Source organism: Amblyomma americanum, chromosome 3, assembly GCF_052857255.1.
Source record: "Amblyomma americanum isolate KBUSLIRL-KWMA chromosome 3, ASM5285725v1, whole genome shotgun sequence".
Lineage (NCBI taxonomy): Eukaryota > Metazoa > Arthropoda > Arachnida > Ixodida > Ixodidae > Amblyomma > Amblyomma americanum.
The window spans coordinates 12,842,643-12,867,473 of NC_135499.1; the positions used below are offsets into that span (position 1 = coordinate 12,842,643).

The following is a 24,831-nucleotide window of genomic DNA, read 5'->3' on the forward strand; positions in this document are numbered from 1 at the left end:
AGGGCAGCCTGCTCTTTCTTGCCTTCTGCGAGGTCTGCTTGCCCATCTTGTAAGCAGTAGTCACATGGGGACAATGCAGTGTGGTGAAGGAGAGCAACCTCAAGGTCATGTCGCTCCGAAGAATTACCTTTGAGCGGTGGCGTGGCTGTGACGTCCTACCATTCGATTTGCCTCGACGCACCTGCAGCGTTTGGAGCCGGTGGCGTTCGCTCACCTTCGCAACTGTGTTGAACGTGATTAAACACTCACCTCGCATTTGCGCTGAACCACGTAACTTGCCGTTCATCTGACAAGATAATAAAAACTCGCAGATAGCCACGGAGGAGTCGTGCGCTGGAACCAGTGCTTCGGCTGTGTATCGTAGACGACTGATTGATTCGGATGACTCTTATGATCAAGAATGTCAACAGGGGATGGCGAAGGATAGAGTGAGAAAACGTTAAAGCATAGCAAGCTGTGTCTGACCATGCTTAATCGAGCTTCTGCTCTGTAAACTACGTTCAGCCAGACTTTCGCTTGAGCTAGTTGGTTGTCGCATGACATAATTTGTGCAAAAGTGTACTGGCCCGAAAAGACGGAGACAAACACACACAAGACAGGGCTGGTGCCAACGTCACACTGGGTTCAAGAACAACGTCGCCAAGAACCCTGACATCTGCAGACGGCTGTCACACCTGTGGGGAAGCTCTCTCTTATCCTGTGCCATAAAAATTCCATTTTCTGCGCAGTGAGCTTCTTGTAGTCATGGACACTCCGTGGTGACTGCATCCCATGTTCCATGCACAACCAGTCATTGAACAGCCTGTTTCGACACCATAGATTGGAGCCTCCAGAGGTTCAAGCCGTCTTTGATGTTGTGCAAACATCGTGGGGCCATGCGAGAAGGATTTGCAAGGTCTTGAAGTCTGAAGCATGGTGTCAGAGCAGGTTGTCCATTGACTGGTTGCACACCTTGCTGGAACATGGGACGCGGTCACCAAGGGGTGTCCATAACTACAAGAGGCTTGCGGCGCCGACTGCGGAATTTCCATGGCACAGGATAAGAGCAAGCTTCCCCACAGGTGCGACAGTTGTCTGCAGATGTCAGTGTCGTTGGTGATGTTGTTATCAAACCCAGTGTGAATGAAGTTGGCACCAGTCCTGTCTTGTGTGTGTGTGTGTGTGTCTCCATCTTTTAGCGATAGCATGCTTTTGAGCAAATTATGTTAGGTTCAGCCGGGTTGAACCCAAGCGAGTCTTTTTCAAAACTTCCTTCCAAAGATGTTATGCTATCTGCTGGTGTAGTTGAAGAACCCTGTCAGCTGTGTTGGAGCCGTGACGCTGTTACTATTGATGCCGTGTTTAGTGTGAGGCACAGCTAGCAAGCAAAGAAGAACATTGAATGCTCATGGAGACACCTGTCAACACCTTTCAAGCTTATGGCCTTCACTGCGCCAGCTGCCTCCACAGTGGCCACATCTGTGTGCCATTTTTGACCACCGTCAGGGTGGCACAGTGCGAGATACCCTTGGTTGCCATTGTTCTCACTGTTATTGGGTGTATGCAAGTAAAACATTCCTTCTTTTTTGTACATAGCTTGTTCCGCACTTGGACTGCCAACACCAGTGTTTAATATTTTGCTTGCTTCTCTAAACATCTACTCAGTTGCACCATTAAATCTCCAGCCGGTGTAAAGATCTTCACGAGAGTCACCTCCTGTTGGGGAGGTGGGGGCTCTTCCTGGCACCTGTGAATGAGCTCTCTCTCCTATGGCGACACTCATTTCACTCTTATGGCTGGCCAGCATTGCTTAGGGCCGTTGTACGATCGTTTCGGAGCGCCTTCCGCCACGTCCGCTTCGCAAGCGGTCCGCCAGTTTTCGGCCGCCAGGCGGACGTGAGGCGGAAAGGTATTGTACGATCACTTTGGCGCTTGCGAGCGAGGCGGATGGTCCCAGCATGCCGATTGGCGCGCCCGGCATATCCGTCTGTCCAATAGCCTTCTCCGGCTGATGGCAACCTAGCCGGCGCGAGCACACCGCCAGCATCGCTCCATGCGCCGAAACGGGCTCCCGCATCCCAAGGGTCAGATCGGTATGCGCCCGACTACCTTCTCCCTTGCCTCCTTTCCTGCCCCCCTCTCCAAACCCCGATATCCTTGCACACTGCGCTCCCCCCCCCCCTTCCCTACCTACTTCCCAAACGAGCCCCCCCCCCCCCCCCCCCCCCCAAATAATAACCTCTTTTCGTGGTCACGTGGTACTTTTTTCCGTTCCTCGGCGACCTGCACCTAGGCCTAGTAGGCTGCGCTTCGGCATCGCCATGGTGTGCGTATTGAAGCTCGAAATAAACACTTCGTGACACCGCCATTGCACTGCACAGGTCTTGCGTCGGTTTGCAGAGCCGCAGCAGGAATTACAAACGCATGCAAAAACCACAAACAGCTCGAAATAAACGCTTCGTGACACCGCCACTGCACAGGTCTTGCATCGGTTTGAAGAGGCGCTCTGTCAACTCCGTCAACGTAGATGATTACAGAATTCAACTAGTGGAACTATCGCTCGCCACTGCTGAACGCGGCGAAGTTTGCAGTCGCTGTGAACACTGGTAATATGAAGATTTGGCCAATATAACACGCTTCGCGACATCGCTGCCACTGTCCAGGCCGCGCTCCCCAGTTCAGTAGACGGACGGCCATCTTGCCCCGGCAGAGCAGAACCGAGGCGGAGGGAGGAGGGGCTCGGACGTCACTGACGTCACGGGAAAAGCAGCCAATAGCTGCAATCCGGTCCCCGGCCGGATGGGCTCGTCCGCTAGAAAGTTGAAGTTGACCAACTTTCCATCCGTTCGCCGAACGAGGCGGATCCGCCAGGCCCGCTCGCGAAGCGGACGAGGCGGAAGGCGCTCTGAAACGATCGTACAACGGCCCTTAGCTGGCAGGCACCTTGTTGAACCCTCAGTGGTGGCCGTATTTCAATGGACATGAAATGCAAAGACACCAGAGTGCTGTGTGATGTCAGCGCAACCCAGGCAGTCTGAATTATTTCCACTATGGTGGCTATATCATTGGCCTATTTCGGACGTTAAACACCACCATTTAAAATTTCTGTTCCCTGCTGCAGGCATCCCGTATCGCAGAGGCTACCTGCTGTATGGGCCTCCAGGCTGTGGCAAGACCAGTTTCATGTGAGTTGTGCGCTGGGGGCGACTTTACTGGATTGCTCCTCAAATGGATGATGCTGTGCAGCTGAGCCATTTTGTGCGACCACTCTGTTCCAGAGAGCACAGCCTATAGGGGCCTGGTGTCATGAAAAAAGAAGTATGCACTCATTGTCACCACACAGAGAAAACTCCTGTGCCATGTGGACAGAACCGTGGTCTTTCTTCTAATGTGATACTGCTAGGCTGAAGTTGGTGGCGCTTTTGCTTTTAGCTTTCAATCTGAGCTGAGATCTAAAGGTAAGGGTTTGTAACACCATTTCTGAAGACTTCTGGCAGCAGAAAGCGGCCTTTGTTCCGTTGAAGCATCTCAACAGGATGATATGTCGTGGGACAGGTTTAAAAACACTGCTTCAGCCGCGCACATGGCACGCGCGTGCGTGGCATGACAACGTCACGTTGGCCAAAGCGAGACCCTCTACACTCATGGCGTTCGACCACCGATGCCTTCAGCGGCTTCTGTGCACCCCTTGGAGCATGTGTCTGTTTCACACCGAGCACGTCAGCCTCTGCCAGATCGGTTCCGCCTCTCGTCGGGGCAGCGCTGCTTCGCAAATCTGTGGCAGATGGCGCGTCGAACTTTCTACGCATCATCTGCACATGCGCTTTGCAGTTCCATTAAAATTTATAGCACCTATTGGAGTTCACAACTGAGGCTCCCAGCAACAAAGAACTGCAGTTTTTGGATTTGGCACTGTGTGGGGGGGGGGAAATACACTTGTGTTGGTGGTATCGCCCGAGGACTGCCAAACCATTGCTAAACTTCCGGTCTGGCCATTCTAAGCTCATAAAGGAGGGCATTGCCGCATCTTGCCTGCAATCAGCTCTCAGGAAATCTTGCCATGAAAGGACGCGAGAGAGCATTTCGGCGCAAACAGGCAGGTTACGTGTGAACGGGTACCCAGATCAACTCATTTCCAGGGCAGCGGAGAAACTTTTTAGGCAGCTCAAGAATGGGGCTCAGCCGAAAGAAGCCAAAAAGAAAAGCCGGCTGTGGTCCCGTATGCACACTGCTTGTCACATGGGCTGAAAAAAGTTGCGGGTAGATACGACGTTGATGTCGTCTTTTCTGCACCTAAAAAACTTAGCGCAATGTGCAAACAGGTGAATCAGAGGCACTACGGCAAGAGCAAGAGGGATGCCTGTCAAGTGCGTCATGTGTCGCCATCTATACCTTGCGAGGTAGGGGTGGTATACCAGGTCCCCTTCTCTTGCGGTGCCATGTACATTGGCCAGACTGGCAGGTGCGTTAACAAACGCTTGATGGAGCATGAAAATACCAGAAAAAATGACCCCCTGTCTCACACAGGCTCCCACAGCAGGCAGTGCCAATGCAGGCATGAAAAGGATCATGCAGAAAGGAGAGCTAAAGGGGACCCCCTTGCCCAGGCGTCTTTCCAGTGCAAAAAATGCCAATGTGTTCCCGATTACAAGAACACGCGCATCTTGTTCCGACATAACAATAAATTAACACGCGAAGTTATGGAAGCTTTTTATATTTACCACAACGGCGCAAAATGTATCAGCAGCCCTTCCATAACGTTATCCGAGAGGGAATTGAGATAACTTTTGTTGATTGATAAGTAGTTCACTGTTCGTATTTATATGCTTTTCGTTCTTAAATAAAAAACCAGTTGATAGTCAGCGCCTGTTTGTGCTAGTCCTTCGTCTTGTGTCCCGTTCGTGTTGCGCTGAGAGCGAAAATGAAAAAAAAAAATTGCACGTTAACATGGCTGACCAAATTGGCATATTTATCTTTATTATTTTCTACCTTTTTGCAATGTTTCCCAAGGTGTTTGTTGATGCACCTCCCCGTTTGAACTATATAGGACGTTCCACAGGTCAGGGGTATCTCGTACACCACTCCTTCTATACAGCGGATGAAGGTACGCTGATGTTTTATACTGCACCTAGGGTGCTCAGTGCCACAAATCCGGGGTATAAGTTTGTTCAACTTGTTTGGGGCTGAAAAAACTAGCAGTGTCTTGTGTCTGTTAGCCACTTTCTTCAGATTGTGTGGCACTTTGTGCACATAGGGCATAACTACAGGTTTTACCGCAGGGCCCCTTCTTCCGTATTCTTTGGACTGCTGCAGTGTTTTTTTTTTTTTTGGAGGAGGGTTTCAGCAACGGCAGTCAACACCACCGAGGGGAAGCCAGCAGCCAAAAGGCGGCCAATCTGATTTTTTGCAGACAGGACTTTGAAAGCGAGGACTCAAAGCACAGTTGGAAGATGGTGCCTGTCTGTTGTCTCCCTGTCTCTTTTGTCTGTGTGAAGTTATTTGCAGAAAGGTGGATTTCTTCCAAGCTTCAAAAAAAACAAAGAAAGCGTAGAGGGGGGCAGCAGAAAATTAGATGGGTGGATGAGATTAAGAAGTTTGTGGGAATATCATGGCCACAGCTGGTAAGGGACAAGGTTAATTGGAGAGACATGAGAGAAGCCTTTCCCCTCTAGTAGGCGTAGTCAGGCTGATGATGATGATTGGGAAGAGTTGGGGATAACAATTAATGTTGAATGCATTAGTAATCTGTGATTTGCTGATGACATTGCCCTGCTTAGCCACTTGTGAGAAAATACTAAGCATGATCACTGACCTAGGCAGGCAAAGCACAATGGTGGGTTTAAAATAAATGTGCCAAAAAAAAAATTATTGTTCAACAGTCTCAGAAGGGAACACGAGTCTACGATAGGCAGTGAAGCATTGGAAGTAGTAAGGGAAAAATTTGAGGGGACCTTTGAGCTTCGCCTTAAGGGGATGACACGTGCAGCATTAATGGGTCCCTTCAACGGCTTGGGGTCCTCTTTGCGTATCACTCTGCAGACATGGACACTGTTTTTTCTTTCACCATCACATAATGCTTTACCTACCCTTAAGAGCACAATGCAATAGCATTAGAGATCCCTCCCACGCAAGTGCTCCTCTGTCACCGATGTTCTGCCTACTGTAAAAACCTGCAAATAATACGGACGCGCAATAATACGAGGTGTAATTTGGGGATAGCAAGAACGGAAAAAAAAAATGTTTTCATTCACGTATAATGCCAGTAAGGCAGACAGCTCGGAAGACGTTTAGGTCGCGAATGCTTAACACCCTCCGATTATATGTGTACGCCGGCGCCGGACACGACGCACGTAGCGCATGAGCCAAATATCTAGCAGATACACATCTGGGTGCCAGGCTCATTCCTACTCATGGCCTGCGCCGCAAGCATGCGCAGACCGGTTCTGGCATGCTCACGGGCGTGCGGTCGCATGGGCTTAGGAAGTGTCTGTAGTCAGTGCTTTAGTGATCGTCGTCATCGGGTGTACTGTCTTCTGAAAAGCCCTTGTCAAAGATATCTTTCCACTGAGACATGTCTTTGGTACTGTCGAGCACGTCAAAATCGAAACTACCAACCTACGCCACTGCTAGATAGCGCTTCCTCTTGCTCGAAGCATGGTGGTAACGACGCTCGATAATAACAAAACCTGAACTGCGGATTTCGGCCGAAAGTTGTTTGGATCTGCATATCATGCGAGGTGGATATTCGACATGCTAAAATCTGGATAAAACCTCGTATTATACTTCGGTTTTTATGTACTTGCCCATATACCGTATTATCTCAAGTAAGGGCTGCTATTATCTCAAGTAAGGGGTGCACCCCTGTTTCAGACTACATAGTCGAAAAGAAATGTGTTTGTCTTTTTAATTTGTTTATTGGCTGCCACATATAAATTCAACCCCCCCCCCCCCCCTTATTTTTGAAAAAAAGGTGCGGCCCTTACATGAGTTTATAGGGCATGCAGAATTAGCCATTGTCTACTTTACATTCATAAATCGTGGGAAGGCCTCATACCACTCATTGCACAGTGGTGTAGCAGTTAAGCGATGTGCCACAGGCTTGGCAGATACAGCCACCAATGGGGCTTGTGAGATCTTCTTTGCTTTCCCTAGCAACCTTTCACAACCATTAACTAATTTAACTGCCACGGTGGACGTTGGGATTGCCGCTGAAAGGGACCTTTAATGCTATCGCGTTAATACATCTACGTGGGGCAGGTCTGAGAGTGAAATAACCGGAAGAATAAGAATGGAGTTTCTTTCAGATCATCAATGGAAGTTTACCAGTGTCCCTCAAAAGGTAAGTGTACAACAGCTGTATCTTACCGGTACTCACCTACATTGCAGAGGAGGCTAACTGAAAGGGTTCAGCTTAAGTTAAGGACAACGCAGCGAGCTATGGAAAAAAAAATTGATGGGAGCAGTGCTGAACTGGAAGCGGGCAGAGTGGATGAGGGAACAAATGCAAGTTAATGACATCCTAGTCAAAATCAAGAGGAAGAAATGGCTTGGGCATGGCATGTAATGCGAAGGCAAACTAACTGCCACTCCTTAAGGGTAGCGGAGTGGATTTCAAGAGAAGGCAGCGGATGGTCCTTAACTTTTTCCTTACCACGCCATAAGCCATTGGTCATATATGACTTACGTTTTGAACCTGCCACCAAAAATTCCAAGACGGCGCTCCTGGACAAGCTGTACCATCTAGTTAGCTTCTACAACACCATTGCATTGATTTCAGTTTTGTTTTTCATGTTCTAGCGCAAGGAGGCAATGTGAAAAATGAAACTTTGACTGGATGTAGTCCACCGGTCTCAGACCATTACAAAAAAGCTACATTGAGCACCTTTGTCGGTTCTTATGATGTCTATTTTTTATAGAAGCAGTGGTGAGTGAGGCAACCATGTGGAATGGTCTGATTTCAGTTCCGATTGCGAGACTGTTCTCACAGACCCGTGACATCAGCATCTTATGCAGTGTGCTTGGTTTGTATACGGTGAGAGTGGTTTTGTTTGGTGCTGTTGAGGTCTTTGCAACATACTGCCAGGGTATTTTACCAAATCCGCCAGCAGATATTTATTATGATGATGTCAAGGAAGGCCATGCCCCTTTACTGCCAACTGGAAAGAAAAAATGAAAAAGGAAAGCATCTTCAAGCTCTGTTATCAAGAAAAACAAGAACAGAACTCAGAACAAGTGTAATGTTCAGCACATCCCACATCTACCTCTATTTCATGTCCTCACGCGACACTTCCTCTAGTGGCACAGCGATTATATTGAGTAACTTGAAAGGCCACTGAAAGTGCAGTTTATTGTGTACGCTGCGGAAAATCCTTTGCCAGCTGTGGCCACCGTATGCCCGCAAACTTCTTAATCCCATCCGCCAGCCTAACTTTCTGCTGCTTTCTGCTATGCTTGGCTTGCCTTCTCTTGGAATCCACTGCGTTACCCTTAAGGACCAGGGGTTATCTTGCCTTCGTATTACGTGCCCTGCCCAAGCCCATTTCTTTCTCTTGAGTTCGACTACGCTGTCATTAACCTGCGTTTGTTCCCTCAACCACTCTGCCCGCTTCCGGTCTCTTAACGTTACACCTATCATTTTTCTTTCTATGTCTCGTTGCATTGTCCTTAACTTACGCTGAACCCTTTTCGATAGCCTCCATGTTTCTGTGCCGTAGGTGAGTACCGGTAAGATACAGCTGCTGTACACCTTTCTCTTGAGCGATATTGGTAAACGGCCATTCATGATCTGAGAGAGTCTGCCATATGCACTCCACGCCTTTTTTATTTTTCTAGTTATTTCCCTCTCATGATCCGGATCAGCGGATCCCTGCCCTAAGTAGACGTATTACCTCACCACTTCCAGCATCTCGCTACTAGTAGTAAACTGCTGTTCCCTTGTGAGACTGTTGAAAATTACTTCTGTTTTGACATTACATTTAATACTTGCTAGTTCCTTGAAAAGCATTGTAGGCTAGCCTCACTGGATAAGGTTCTAGTGTTAAATGTTGCTAGGGTTAATTGGAGAGACATGACAGAGGCCTTTGCCCTGCAGTGGGCGTAGTCGGTGATGATGATGATGAGCTGAAAATTGCAAGAATGGTACCTAAGAACATCTAACGTTTTGCATGTTTTAATTTTTTTGTAATTAAGTTCAGGCTCAATGTAGCGGCTTATTTTTTTTCTGCCTGTATTCTTTTTTTCGTGTTATCAGCATATTATACCCATAATTTGTCTAAAGGTTTTGCACACACAACTATTAAGTTTCGTCGTGCAGAAGTTATAATCAGTAAGCTACAGTTTGATATGTTACAATGAATAGTGCATTTAGCACTTCTTGAAGAACTACTTTTTATTTTAAAATGCTCAAAATTAGTAATTTTTTCGCAGCAAGGAAAGGGTGAAAGGAACCCTGAAATGGTTTTGATGGTTGTATTCCAAGGCAACAGATCTGTAGAAGTGGTCTTTGTGAATATTTGAGTCAAATTCAAAAGTGCTGTCTGGGTCGTAGAATTTTTTAACAATATTCCTGCTCGTAGCCGATTAGGGCGACATCTCAGAGTGCGTTCTTAGCCGCCCCTAACCCGTTAACACAGAGTGGGGAGTCTGTATGAGCCTGCCTACTGGGCATATCCCAGTGATATGGGCAGGTTGGTGCGGGGGTGGTGGGTTGCAATCCGGACCGGTTTTCTTTTGATGCTATAGCATTTGAAGGGTTTGTGCTGTGGCGCAGCCTTTACTTTGTTATCATCCGGGCCAGCGTAACTCAGCCACATGCTGGACCGCGTTCACGATAAAACCCAGCGCCACCGCTGCGTCACCCGAGGCATGCGTCACCGACGGCGGCTACAAAAACAGGCTGTTTGGCTGGGAAGAGTGCTAGTCTACCTTCCTCTACCGAGACAAGCGTAGTGCCGGTATGCTCGTCCGCTGCCATCGGCAATCGAATAAACCCTTGTTTCGTTTTTATGTTGGGATTCGTCCTTTGGCCGAAATGACATCCCACATCTGGTGACCCGGACAACAGAGAACGCATCTCCATAGAGAAGCAAAACGAACAGCTTCAGGAAGTACATCACGGCCAACTTAATGCTTCCGTGGAGCAGCATCCTGCCGGCTCCGCCGAGGATGTCAGAACCCCGGCAGACGACATCCCGCACGCTACCCCACACGACGTCTGGCGTGTCGCTGTGAAACTTCCGACGTTTTGGGCAGACTCGCCCGAGATATGGTTCGCCCAAGTCGAGGCCCAGTTCTCCCTCGCGCACATCACGCAAGACCGGACCCGCTACGATAATGTCGTCGCCCACCTCGATTCCCGCTACGCCAACAAGGTCCTGGATATCCTACAGTCCTCAGAACTTGCCGAGCACAAGCCTTCGCAGCTCCTCCGCCACATGCTTACTCTCGCGGGAAACATGCAAGTCCAGGATTCCTTTCTGCGAGCACTTTGGCTTCAACGTCTTCCACCACACGTCCAGGTGATTCTGCAGGCTCAGCTTACGCTACCTCTCGACCAACTTGCCGAGATCGCTGATCGCATCATCGAGGTCTCTTTGTTGCAGTTGTCGCCCACCGTCCAGGCTGTCACCTGTACCGCAGAACACCACAGAGCTTGCGCGCCGTATCGATGACCTCAATCGACGGCTCAGCTTCATTCAACGATGCCTGGATAAACATTTGCCGACGCGCCACCCGCAAAGCCGTGACCGTAACATCACGCCGTCGCAGCAGCCTGGTGACGACGACCGGTGCTACTACCATCGACGCTTCGGGGAACAGAGCACGACAATGTCGACCACCCTGCTCTGCTGGACATAAGGGAAACGGCAATGGCAGCTCGTAGACACGGCCGCGAGCTGCCAACCTGGAGGCCGTCGCATCTTCATCACCAACCAACTTACAAAGCAGCGGCTCCTTGTCGACAGCGGTTCCGACATCTGCTGCTACCCATGAGCCCACATTCATGAGTCCTCCTACGTCTTTCGAGCTAAGCGGGGCAAACCGGTCCACAATCAAGACTTACGGCTCACTCCGTCTGCATGTCAAGTTTAAAAACCAGCGCTGTGGCCTTCATTGGAATTTTGTCATTGCCGACGTCAGCGAGCCAATCATCGGCTCAGACTTTTTGGCGCACTACAACCTCCTTCCGGACTGCCACCACGACCGCCTCATCGATGGGACATTCTTCGCCAGGACAGCGAACGACGACCCACCAGCCAAGCATCAAAGTACTCGATGTTGAAAATCATTCACTGTACCACGCAATCCTCACCGAATTTCTCGGTTTGACGCACCCTAGCAGGTTGCCACGTCATGTGCAGCACATCACTGGGCACTACATCTGGGCCACCCCAGGACCCCAGTTTTCTGCTGCGCCCGTTGCCTTGCCCCGGACCGCATGCGCATAGCCAAAGCACAGTTCGAAGCCATGCTCCGTGAGGGAATCGCCCGCCGCTCCGATGGCCCATGGGCCTCGCCACTTCACCTTGTCCCGAAAAAGACCGAAGGCAGGCGGCCCTGTGGGGACTACCGTGCCCTCAACGCCCGTGCCATTCCATACAGGACTTCGCCTATCGCGTTTATGGCTGCACGTTTTCTCCGTGCTAGACTTGGTGAAGGCCTACACACAGATACCCATCAATCCGGATGACGTCCCGAAAACTGCGATAATTACCCCTTTTGGCTTGTTCGAGTTTCCCTTCATGAGCTTTCGCCTGAGGAACGCTTCTACGCTTCATCGACGACGTTGTCCGCGGCCTCGACTTCTGCTTCGTCTATCTTGACGACATATTGGTCTTTTCCCGTAACACCGACGAACACCACACGCACCTTTGTCTACTTTTCCATTGCCTCGATGACCACGGCCTACTCTTCAATGTCCTAAAGAGCACGCTCGGCATTTCAGTCGTCAAATTCCTCGGCCATGAAGTTTCGTCAGAGGGAACTCGACTTTTGCCTCAGCGCATCTCAGACCTGCAAAATTACCCCCAACCCACCACCTCTAAAGAACTTCGCCGTTTGCTCGGCATGCTGAACTTTTAGAGGCGTTTCTTGCCACACGCATAACGGCCGATTAGCACATTTGGTTCCAAGGCTTGTGAAATTTTTGACATATCATGCAACGTGCGTGCTACACAGAACGCTACACGATTCATCAACAGTATTCTGCTTTTTCTGCACAGATAGCTAGAATAAATAAGGGTTCATAATACATTCATGTGAAACAAAATTCAGAAGCACAGGTAGCAGTATTTATTTGCAGGTTTCAGATCAAAAGTAGCTGCTCGACAGTTTCTTGCATTTCTGCGAAAGAGGCATCTGGCTGAATGGCTTGTACAAGTCATTTTTGTCTATTACTGCTCTGCGTTACTCCTCTCGCATAGTTCACTAGCAGTGACCTGGTGAACCTGGTGGTCATGAGTTCAGCCCAAGTTTAATGGTGTCCTCTGTCATTTACACGACACTTCAGGAGGCATGATCTGGAGAGAGCTGGCACTGTTGCCTCTGTCAGGGTATTCAGTGGCTTCTGAAGTTGTGGCTTCTCTTTCAAAGCTGCTTCCACAAATATCCACAATGTTTCTAAAATGTACAGCAGCTGATCCAACGGATAAAGTAGTCCACCTCTGTCCTGCACCCGAGTAAACTGCTGAAGTGGCTGATTAGTGGGTGGCTTTGTAGTAAGTGCACAGCATTCCTTACAGTCTATATGCTCATTTACTACACGAGCTATGTACCCGCCTACATACACCATAGCAGACAACTGCGATGTAGGGAGAGCTGCAGGGTGCACTGCAATACTAGTACAGCTGCCGCTGGCAGCTCATCAGTGCTCTCAGATGCCTGTGGCATTGCAGCCGTAAGTGCTTTCCTGTGCTCCTCATCATCTTCACGATGCAGCACATTTCTGTATTCCGAGCTCGCTGCGATACCAGTCTTCAAGATTTTCTGCCGTCCCAACAGTACTGAGCGCACATCCAGTTGATCACTGCAGCCCAGTTATCGCCTCTAAGTTCCAAATAAAGACTCAGTAGGGATGCTGCTGAATTTTTTGTAAGAACATAGAAGGACTTCTGCTCATCTAATAAGTACAGTGGAACCTCGTTAATTCGAAGTCCGTCGGACCGCAAAAAATCATCGAATTAACTGGGTTTTCGAATTATCAAAAATGGACGAAAAACGAGAAATAAACGTACGAAACGTGGCTGTATCAACACTGCACCTTTATTTCGCCTGAAAAACGGTCACTTGAAGTAGTCATCAATGCGAGACTGCTTGGCGCGGTAGTTAGCCGCACCGTAGGCTGCGTCCTCCAGTCTGCTTACAGTGCGCAGCAATTCGCTGTTACCGCCGCTACACTCCACAAAACTGCGCACAACGTTCAGCGACTCGACGACTGCAGCTAAAGCTGGTGCTCGGGCGGGCTCAACATCGCCTTCACCTTCGCTGGAAGGCCCGTTGTCACATATTTCTCCTTCCAAGTCGGCATAAGACGTTTGGACATCAAGTTTGGCGCTCAAATAGTCCGCAAAGGTCAATCCGTTGCTCCCGCCGCTGTTTTCTTCGTGTCGGTCATGCGTGCACACAATAACTCTCCTTCATCATCCAGTGTGCAGCTGGCATCAGATGCATCCTCGGGACTGTCATCTTGTTGCTTGGAAAAACCGGCGTGCATAAAGCAACGCCTGATCATATCTCCCTCCACCTGCTTCCAGGCGTACACGATTAGGCAAATGGCACCAAGTAGGTCCACGGAATATTGCTTGCCGTTGTCATAGCACAACAAGATCCTTTTAAGCAAATGGCAGCGATAAATCTTCCTCGCTTGCAGAATAACGCCTTGGTCCATAGGCTGCGACACAGCTGTAACATTCGGCGGCAGGAAGACAAGCCTAACTGCTGTCAAGTTCTGGATGTCAACGTGTGCTGGGCAGTTGTCAACAACAAAAACAACTTTTCATCCCGCGGCAGCAGGTCAAGGTGCCTCACGTACTCCTCGAACAGCGCTGCCGTCATCCAAGCCTTTTTGTTGCTTCTGTACAGCACGTCATCTTTAGGAGGAAGTCGTGCGTTCTTGAAGCACCGAGGCTTCTCCACTTTTCCGATGATCAGCAGCGGCAGTTGTGACTGCCGGACATATTCGCACCAAACAGAATGGTTATTCTGTCCTTGGGTTGTTTTTTTCCCGTAACTACCGCATCCTTTGGGGCAAACGTCTTCGTAGGCAGCATTTTGTAAAACAATGCGGCCTCGTCCGTGTTGTAAACATCGTCCTCCGCGTACTGCTGAAGCAGCGGAGCCAATGTATGCTTTTTCCAATTCTCGACAACATTTGGGTCGACGCTCCTGCTTTCGCCACACACTGTCACGAATTTGAGGTTATTGCGGTCTTTAAATCTGGACAACCAGCCGTTGCTGCACTTAAATGCTTCATGGCCCAGCCGCAGTGCAAGCTCATCAGCCTTTTCGCGCAGCACCGTGCCGTTCACAGGCAGGTGTGCTGCATTTGCATGCTGAAGCCACTTTATCAAGGCGTCTTCAACGTCCGTATACGTAGGAAAACGAATCCTTGTCCGCTTCGTCGAATGCGTCTTCCTGTAGGCCTCGAGGATCTTCGTCTTATTTTTCAATATAGTCGAAAGGGTCGATAAAGGCACTTTGTGCTTTTCCGCCAACTGCGTTTTGGAGCTCGTCCATTTTTCAGCCTCCTCAATTAGGCACACTTTCTGTACAGAGAGTCAGAGTTCTGTGCTTCGGCATTTTCTTAACACCAACACCGTGCACGTGGTCAAGAACTAGTAGAGCACAGTACTCGCCTGGTCGCAGCACCGAACAATAAAGAACAACGAGCAGTGCCTGCCACAAGCGAGACAAACAACAAAAACGGAACCAGAAAAATTTTGACCTAGTGGCACCTGCTTGTTGCTTTGTCAACTAAAGCTAGCCTCCAAAACCGGTGCAGATCACTGAGGCACAACAAAGCACCGGAAACAGAAAGTTGATTTAAAGTGCCGCCTGGCTTCCACTCCGGCAACTATACTGGCCTCAGAGACTGGCACTATGGAAAAATCACGGAGGCCATGGCTTAAATTGACGTATTATCCAGATAAGGGCGCGCTGGCTGTTCAAATTATCCGGCAAAATTTGCATGCAAACTGTTGGGACCGCCGAAAACCATCGAATTACGCGGAATTTCGAATGAACAGAGTTCGAATTAACGAGGTTTTACTGTAGTGAATGCAGGCAGTGGTTGAGTAATATGTTGTCATTATGAGGGCTTCATATGTTTCAGCTGCCAAAAAGCCACGTGCATAAGTGGCACCTTTCTTTAATTTAGCGATGTACAGTGGAAAGGTCACCTCCAGCCATTGCATCATCGAAGTGCCTGACATCAGGGCACTTTTGCTTGTTGCTTGTGTCATGCAGCAGGAATCAACGATAGATGTTTGTCATGAACACTACTGTTGGTCCCGCATACCCAAACAAAGGATGGCAATTGTGTCCTGCTTGTTCTTTTAAAAATTCGAGGGCAGATGTAACGTCAGGTGAAAGAACCTCCACAGCTTGCCTCTTGTTCATTTTCTCAATGTTGTTGGAAAACACATGTTTCATAGTTAAACTCCTCACTGGCATTACTATCCACTCCTTTGCATACAGCTTCTTCAAGTGAGAAGATATCTCTCTCATCTTTCCGAGGTCCTGAGCAATGAACTGCGAGCAAACGTTCCTCAATATGTGGCAATAGTCGAAGCTTAAAAAAAGCAGCCTCCCTTGATCGCACGGATGCTGTATCCTGTAGGTGAAAAATCCACCGCAGAGTTCCTTCATAGCACTGACATTTACTTTGTGATTGTCGTTGACAAGGCCTTGAAGCCGGCCTCCTCAACCTTGTCGAGAACATAGTGCATCAGTTTTGACCGTTGCTTGCCGTTGAGTCCTTTTGCAAAAGATATGACGCAGGTATCCTGTATGAGGTAGACGAACAAAGCAAAGAATTCACCAGTACAGATTTGCTATCAGTGTTTGTCACGGATCTCCCCAAATAACACTCGTACCGAAAGAATGGACTAGGCGACAGGGGTACCCACACAAATGCACATTTAATGCCCCCTACGTGACACACACACTAGAACACAAAACTAACACAAAACACAAAGAATATAAATTAGGGATGTGCGAATATCGAAATTTTCGAATACGAATCGAATATGACTGTAAGAAAAAAACGGCTTCGAATATCGAATATCTGGTCAGCACAAAAAATAAGTTCAGAAAAGATAAACAAGCAAAAATTCTTGCTCATATTTTTTTCAATATAGTGTATGGCCTTTGCAACTGAAATAAACAAAACTAGAATGCCTGAGCACCGTATAAAAAACGTGGGCAAAAATGTATACTACTTATGGTGACTTCCAATCGCAGAGTTGGAGCACTTCTGGAGCAACTTTTCCTGCTCTTTTCGGAGCAACTGTATTCCAAACGCAGATTTGAGGCACGGATCACGTCTTCCAATCGTAGACAGGGAGCGGTTGCCGAGCCGAGATTGCTCCGTGGAGCAGTCGGGACAGCTCCGCCAAAATCGGCGGATCCGACCGGAAGTTTGCGTGACGTTCTTATTCAGCGGCGATAGCGGCGCCCTACATGCTCTGGCCTGCATGCTCTGGCCAGAGCAAGTGTACTCCAATCGCAATTTTAGGTCGCGCGCTCTGCGCCAGATTCAGGCGCTCTGTCACAGAGCGTGCAGACTGCTGCGGGCCTGCGATTGGAATTCACCATTAGTTGAACTGCATAACAGTATCCAACCTGTAATGTGGTCAGGCAAAATGCAATTCATAACATGACAAGACTGGAAACAAAACTAACATGATGGGTACTAAAACCTCATTAATTCGAAGTTCAAAAAACTGGCAGAAATGCCCAGGTTATTTGAAGGTCGATTTATAAAATGCCCCACGGCCCCAGAAAAAAAAAATACCGAAAATGCGGTGTGCTTATGAGGTGGCTCTATCTTGCAAACACCTGTAATCCCGTGACGGGCACAGAGTTTCGGTGAGCTGGAAGACATCGCAAACGTAAGCGAGATGGGAACGCGCATTGACGTCGGAATGGCGAGACTGTTTCTAAAAAAGGAAAAGAAATGACGAGCGACGTGTCAGTCAGTGTCTGAAAGCGGCACGGTGCTGAGGTTGGACTACTGGCGAATGCACGGGCCGACAGTCAATTGCCATTCCCACAAGCGAGTGGCCAAGCTCAGAAACCAAAACTACGTGGCCAGGTTATTTTTTTGACCTGCTGACAGGGGCCCTCTGAACATTGTCACACCTGCCGTTAGGCCCACTTAAGAGGTGCATGGGTTGCAGTGCACCATGCAACAGGTGGGATTTTTACAGGATCGCTTGCCCTGTTGTGACACCTCGACTCGCCCCTTCGGGAGCCCCATGCAAGTAAGCTTTTCTGCATAGCGTAGTTGACCAAAACGAGATGGCGGTGGTCACGCTCAGAGAGTTAAGGTGACAGAACGAATGCCATGGGTATGGGCATTAATTAGATAAATATTACGGAAGGATAAAAAATTAACGCGCTATCGCGTTGCAATTGTTAGAAGCGTGTCGCCCCCCATGTTGTTCGCAGCACGTGTAATATGTGGGAAAGCCCACTTGCGGAATTGCGCACAAGGTCAAGCCTAGGGGCATTGGAATGCGATCGGTCCACTCGATAAACGGTGGAGAAGAAAGAGAACAGGGCCTTTATATTGTTTTCCTGGAACCTTAAACTCTATATTCAGATAATTTGCCCAGATATTGCGCTTTTGCAACAATCAGATTTACGAAAGTCTGCGCGGTATACGATCGCTGCCGAATATTCGGGAATTTTCGAATATTCGGAAATTCACGAATATCATTTCTCGAATACGAATATGAACCGAATATGAAACATATTCGATTCAGTGAATATGAGGGTGGCGGCCATTGCGCTCCGGACTTCCCACAATCTGTAATTATCAACCAGCATCCTTCACAAATCACAAGGGAGATATTAGAGGCGCTAGAGATTGATAGGACGGGCAGTGGTTGCGTAAGCACGCCATCAATCGGCCTTTCAAAAAAGGAGATGATGTATCTGAGCGGGTATGAGTGACATGACTTTTTGTATGCTGCTGTCATTGTTAGCTTCTGTCTTCCCCCCTTTCATGTGCCTATATATCTTTCGATGTTTCCAATAAACGTCAGTTGGAAGTTAGCGCTTGTCCTTCGTCTTTCTTTGTGTCCGTGTGTTTTTTTCGCGCTTTTCGTCTTACAATGCAGTACCAACTAGCCCGCACCCACACCTTACTATTCTCTACCCGCTAAGGAACGCTGATCATTGTCCGTGATCTCCTCATATCCTCCCGCGACATGTGCCTGTTTCCACAAAATAAACTCCTTCTCTCATTCTATCCTTCTTTTCTCCTGTTCTTCTGCCTCGCGAGCTCTTCTCTGCCTCGCGAGCTCTTTTCTCTTCTCGCTCTTCTGCCTCGCGAGCGCCTGCGCGTGCTTGCGCCCTTTCCTCTCTCTGCCTCCTCTCTCTGCCTCTTTGCCTCCTCCTCATAGAGACGCCCTAGCTTGAGCGCCAGTTCTAACGTTTTTGCCAAATCCATACTTTCTGCCGTCGAGAGATCGGAAAAATCCGAGACAAAGCAAAAAGAAAAAAGGAAATGAATCCTGGCACAGGCTCGCCACTTATCTCCCTGAATAACACTCGGACCGAAAGAATGGACTAGGCGACAGGTGTACCCACACAAATGCACATTTAATGCCCCCTACCTGACACACACAATAGAACAAAAAAACTAACACAGAACACAAGGACTATAAATACACACGACCCGGGCACACTGCTACCAGCGTCTACTACTAGCGTTCTACTATTAGTGGTCGGCCTTCGTGCTCACGGTTGGTTCGGTGCAACTGCGGCGTTGTATGGATCCAGTAGCCGGCATTGAGGCGGCGTTCGCCGTTTTTGGGCTGGCGTCGCTGGCTGTGTCGTACAAGCTCCCGGTCCAAACGCCTGTGGAGGTGATGCCGGTGTTGTTGGCATTGAGGGCACCACCCGGATGGGTGGCAACAGCACTGGAGACAACCCTGGCCGTAGCAGGTGGTAGCGTCCTCCATTGACTCCCCGGAACGGGCTCAGGCACGGCAGGAAGTTCACTATGCGAAGCCGTAGAACGCGAGCTCACCGGAGCAGTAGCCGGCGTCGCTTTCTTCCATCCGATGTGTCCCTGACCCGCCGGAGCCTCCGCTTCTCTGCTGTTCCCCCCCCCCCCCGTGCCTCGCTCTCCCTCGCCCTTTTATGGCCTTGGCGTTAGTCCACGTAAGCCTTGTCGTCTTCTCTTCTCCACCAATCATCTCTCTCCACCTCACCGAATGCTTCTTCTTCTTTATTCTTCGGTTAATCTACGTCGTCTTCTTCACATCTCTTTCCTTCATAATTTTATTTTGGACTCCTTATTATATGTGACAGGGTTAATGGCTACACCCATGTCTACATGGCCAACAAAGCAATCTTGTTGCTTATTGTATTGCAACTTTGCTTAAATCCTCATTTCATCGACAATCAGGGAACAAACTCTAGACTGTGGAGGGTTAAGCTTCTCCAGCTCAGATTTTAGTCTAGCTTCTACAAGGCCACTAAAGCCCTCTGTGCAGAGGTGTTGTCGATGAAGTTTTGAAGCGTCTTTCTGCATGGCAGCTTTAGAAACCCTTTTTTCTTGGTGTGTTCATATGCCTTGGTGAAAAGATGCCCAAGCACAATGCAATGACGTACTCCATCTTCTGGCCACGTTGGCATCTTTTGCTTGTAGTTCACAATTTGGATTAATAGGAATACTGCACCAATATCCTTTTGATTTGCCTGTTCCTTGGTGTATATAATATCACCAAATCAAGAGTGTTCTTTAAATGTTGTGAGCTCTGTTTTGTATTGTACAACTGTAGTGCAGAGCCTCTCTTTTTGCCCCTTCAAGTCTCCTTTCTCTTCCATTTTGTTTTTTCCACTGCCAGAAGGTTGGCAGATCTCAAGTCTCAAGTCGGCTTGTGTTGGTTCATCGCAGAAGAGGAAAGAAGCAAACGACAGAAGAAAGACAAACACCACCAACAGAAAAATGGTTTTAGTATTTGCACGTGCAATAATTACTGTCATAGAAAGGAATGATAAAACACCACGTGGTCAAGGAAGATGTATAACCAAAAAGGAAACACATATCTGGCAATGCAAACTTAAGACTTTAGCTATGACAGTTCCTACCGTATTTACTGTATTTACACGATTGTAAGTCGACCCCCCAAATCACATTTCTGAAAAAAAAAAAAAACTTCAAGGTTGTTTTAGGTTGGCCTTGAATAGTTGAACTCAATACCATTATCCAGCCACTATCGGCTGCCGCGCGCGGCTGTGCCTGTGGGCATATTCCAAAACGAAAATGTGTTAGTCACTGGTCTACTCGTCCACACTTGCGCCATCATCCTCACTCGCGCTGCCGTCGTGATCGCTGCAGCGGTCCCACAGAACGTTGTTCTAACGTTGTCATCCAGCGAAATCCCGCACTTCGCAAACAGCCACATCCCGACATCGCGTGTAACAGCTGAAAATTTTCCTCGCTACAGCTTCCACACCTGTATCGCCTGTTGCGAACGTCGAACTTGTAGCCCGGCGCACAGTTGTTCATTTCTTCGGTGTAAAGAATGACAGCCATTTTGAATGTGGCCGTGAACGAGCGCCGGTCGCTTACCGGACACAGAGCACAAATGACGACTGACAAAGCATTTCATTAAAGCTTGTGAAACGCGGCCGGCAATAGTCAAATGCGTCAGAGCCAAAGAGAAACTACGCGTGAATGGTGTTGACTCTTCCGTCGGCTATCGACATTCCCCGGCGCCGCTGCCGTTCCGAGTGGGTGCCGCCTCGATTTGAACAGCGGCCTTTCCATCAACTATCACCACTCCCTTGAGCGCCGAGCGCGCGTAAAGTAAAAAGAAAACGTGCTGGACGCTTGAGCTTCCCGTAGAAAGCGATTGTGTTATCGGGCCGCCACTGCTTATCAGCAGCTGCAATCTGCAGCCACGTCTGGGGAGTGTGGGATGCCAGTTTGCTGCTTATCTATAGCCGCCATCGGTCGCTGCCCGCGGGGGGAGGGGATGCCAGTTCTGCGCGTTCACATAGCAGCTGCTCAAGGCCAGCACCAAGAGCAATGCGACAGAGCCGCGCAGCAAAAATGCATCCATGCTGTAGCATGCCCGATATCTTGTTTGTCTCACCTTTACTTATAGTGCCATGTTTTCGTTTCGATTGTAAGTCGACCCCCGCCCACTTCGTATTTTCAAATATTGAAAAAATAGGTCAACTTAAAATCGTGTAAATACGGTACACGATTTTAAGTTCACTCGAATGTAAGTCGAACCCCCAAATAACCTCCTGATTGCATTGGCTGCTGTGTAGATTTGTGTAGAACTCTTCAGCTGCTTTAACTATCTTGTCCGTATTGCCAATGACATTGCCCTCTTTGTCTACGAATACATCTGGTTTTTGCCTGTGCTTATTTTCTGTTTCGCCACTTTCAGGCTACCTCCGTTCTTTAGAGCATGCTCGATTCTCTCCACATTAAACTTCCTTGTATCGGCTACCTTGCACTTATTAATACCCCTGCCACACGGCAAATTTAATGTCATTCCCATCGAATGACATTCGTTCATAACGACATTAGTTTGCTGTCACACGAGAAAATATAATGACATTCGATGAAAACGACATTAGGTAAATTACAGAACTCACTCGTCAGCAATCTCCGAGCTAATGTGTTATCTCGAACCACAGACTCTGTGAAAATATCCACTAAAAATTAATTACTAAAGTGTCTGAAGTTTCTTAATATTATTTTTCTCGCGTAACTTTGTAGTTATTTATTCGTGTGAAATATTATAAATAGCTTTGCAAAAATAAAACTACTACTCTCGCTACCAGCCAACCAAGTGGTCGGGCGGCCATGTTTGTTTGTTGTTTTGGTAGCTGCAGTCCATGCTGTCAGATGATGTAGTCACTGTGACAGTTGTCGCATGTTTGCTGTAGCAGCACGGTGCCCGGCAGCTGTCCGCGAAATTTTCGATTTTGTTTTAATTGTGGATGCGCGATGGCCGAAATCGGCAGAAATCGAGCTCAGTGGACTGATTCCGAGACTTTTGCTCTCGTAAGAGTATGGCAAGACCACCTCTGCGACCTCCGCCGCACAAAGCGCAACGCCAAAGTTTATGCGGCCATGGAGGAAGCCCTCCGCATCGAAAAGCCGCTGAAGGCCATCAAGACGAAGATAGAAAATCTGGGGAACAAATACAGGTAAGCACTGCGTCTTTTTCGAGATGTTTGGCCAGATACAGCCGCGCGCAAGCCTCGATCTTTTTCTCACAATCAGCTCGTTGTGGATGTGGACTGAAATAGCCGCGTCTTTTTTGTCATCGTAACCAAAAGTGCCGCCTTTATTGCGCCAGTCCTCCCCGCCGTGGTGGATAAGTTATTAGGGCGCTCGACTGCTGAGCCCGAGGACGCGGGCTTGATCCCGGCCAGAGGCGCTGTCCCGGCCGCTTCAGCCGTGTTTCGATGGAGGCGAAACGCAAGGAGCCCGCTGTGTGATGTCAGTGCACGTTAAAGAGCCCCTGTTGGTCGAAAATAAACCGGAGCCCTTGACTACGGCGTCCGTTATAGCCCATGTGGCTTTGAGACTTTAGACCTCAAATATCAAATACATGTTTGTACCGTAAGGCGTCGGCAGGCGAGTTGAACTTCTGTAACCGCAGTCACACTTGCCTTTTTCGTGCGTTTACTCACGTGACCGTGTGCCGACTTGGTCATTTTCGTATGTCAGAGCGGCTTATGCTCTTACGGCGCGCTGCTCATTTCCTTCAAAATTATACCATTCAACGCTAGTTTGCTAGCGACTTCCTGGTAAAAAAATCGGCACGCGAAGCACAGTAACCGTTTATGCAGTGCTGTATGTATTGCAAAGCTTAAAGCTTTGTTTTATTCCAGGGAGCTGAGCAAGAAAAAAAACGGCAGGGTGGAATAATGTGGAAATTCTACCGGGACATACGCAAGTTTCTAGGAACACTGCCTGCTAATGACATCAGCCTGGCAGAAGAAGCAGGCTGTCTTCAGGAGGCCACTGCTGAAAAAGTAAGAAAAATACCCTTGCATTTACAAGGAATATTGTGAATTGTCACCATGCGTTTATGCTATTGAAATGGTACTGGTGCTACACGACTTTTTAGTTTTGTTTGCAACGAAATATAGTGCAGACTATATATCTGTTCCCTGGATGAGCATACTTATGAAGCTGTATCTTTCTTTGCCAGTCTTTCATTTGAGGATGCCACATGTTTAGTTAAAATCACCTAATGCAGAAATAAATAATTGCACTTCGTGCTCAGTACATCAATACAGTCTGCTTTCGTTGTAATTGTGCTAGATAATTATACATAGTTATGCGTAATGCTATCACAATATGCTACACAGCTTACTAGATGTATGTCTGGCAAGCAAGATTGTCCTCATACTGTTATGGTTATTCACATGATGTGCACAGTACGAGCGTGGCATGCACACTTGGCATCGTGCTTCTCAGCTCACGCACATTATTTTAAACTGTGCTTCTGATGTTTGTTACTTGTTTCATTGTTCAAGCTTTTCCATAATGTGGTTCATGGGCAAGAAGATTTGGAGGATGAGCTAGAGTACAGCAGTTTGTCACCACTGCAGCTGTCCAGCTCTGGGAGCCTTGAAATTTACACTGGAAGTTCGTGTTCAAGGCCACCTACGCCAAGTGATCAAGCAAGTCGCTCGCAAAGTTGCCGGCGGCCTGCGAACACACGACCAAGAAGGCCACAAGAGGTACTCCTCAGTCAACTGATTGAGGAGCAACGAAAGTTGTGCCTTGCTTTTGAGCCTTCAAAGCAGAAAGAATTGGAGCTCAGGGAGCATGAAGTAAAGGTACAGGAAGCAGCCGATGTAACGGAGGACAAAGCGGCTGTAAGAGAAGTGAAACTGATTTCTGTTCTGGCTGAACTGTGCAAGAAATAAACGGATGTGAGGAGCACAGCGAATCCTCGGGGGGGTTTTTGAGTGCGGTGTGTCGACAGCGGAGCACTTTGCGTGCCATCCCAGCGTTTCGCGCGTGCACGTGCTACACTGGGATGGCACGCGCAGTGCTCTGCTGTCGACACACCGCACTCAAAAATCCTCTGAGGATTCGTTGTGCACCTCACAAGGGAACAGTGGCTGCTACATTGCTTGTTTTCATATTGCATGATGGTTTCTTATTATACAGTAAGAATTCTTGCACACACCACTTCTGCCTCTAGTGTGGCCTTTAGTGAACATGCTGGCTCCTCTTCCTGGAATAGGTGGTAAGAGCAGCCCTTACTTCATGTCCGTGGCCACTGGCTGCATCAGTGCTATGCACAGGCTGTGGGTACAGCGCATCGAACTGATGTGCCTCTTGCACCCACTGCTGTTCCACGGGGTCATTCAGAGCCTCGCAAATGTTGTGAAGAACACATGCGGCTCTGATTGCCCGCTTCGCTGTCGGCAGTTTGCATTCCTTGTGCTTCATTGTGTACCTGAAGCGAGCTTTCAAGCGGCCAAATGCGTTCTCTACAATTCTCCTTGACAAGTTGTAGTTGAACGCCACTTGATGGGGTCCCGAGGCATTTGCAAATGGCTTCAACAAGTTTGCCGACAATGGGAACGCCTGGTCACAAAGAACCACCGGTGGCACTTTCGTTCCCTCGG

At 48.5% G+C, this 24,831-nt stretch overlaps 1 protein-coding gene across 4 annotated transcripts in view; it reads left to right on the forward strand.

The window, feature by feature from the left end:
- Window positions 1–24,831, forward strand: part of Bcs1 (mitochondrial chaperone BCS1) — a 149,203-nt gene that overhangs the window by 66,580 nt on the left and 57,792 nt on the right. For all 4 annotated transcript variants that reach the window (XM_077657133.1, XM_077657136.1, XM_077657134.1 and 1 more), the window contains exon 6: window positions 3,101–3,164. In XM_077657133.1, the coding sequence (XP_077513259.1) occupies window positions 3,101–3,164 (64 nt within the window). The remainder of the gene's footprint in view (window positions 1–3,100; window positions 3,165–24,831) is intronic.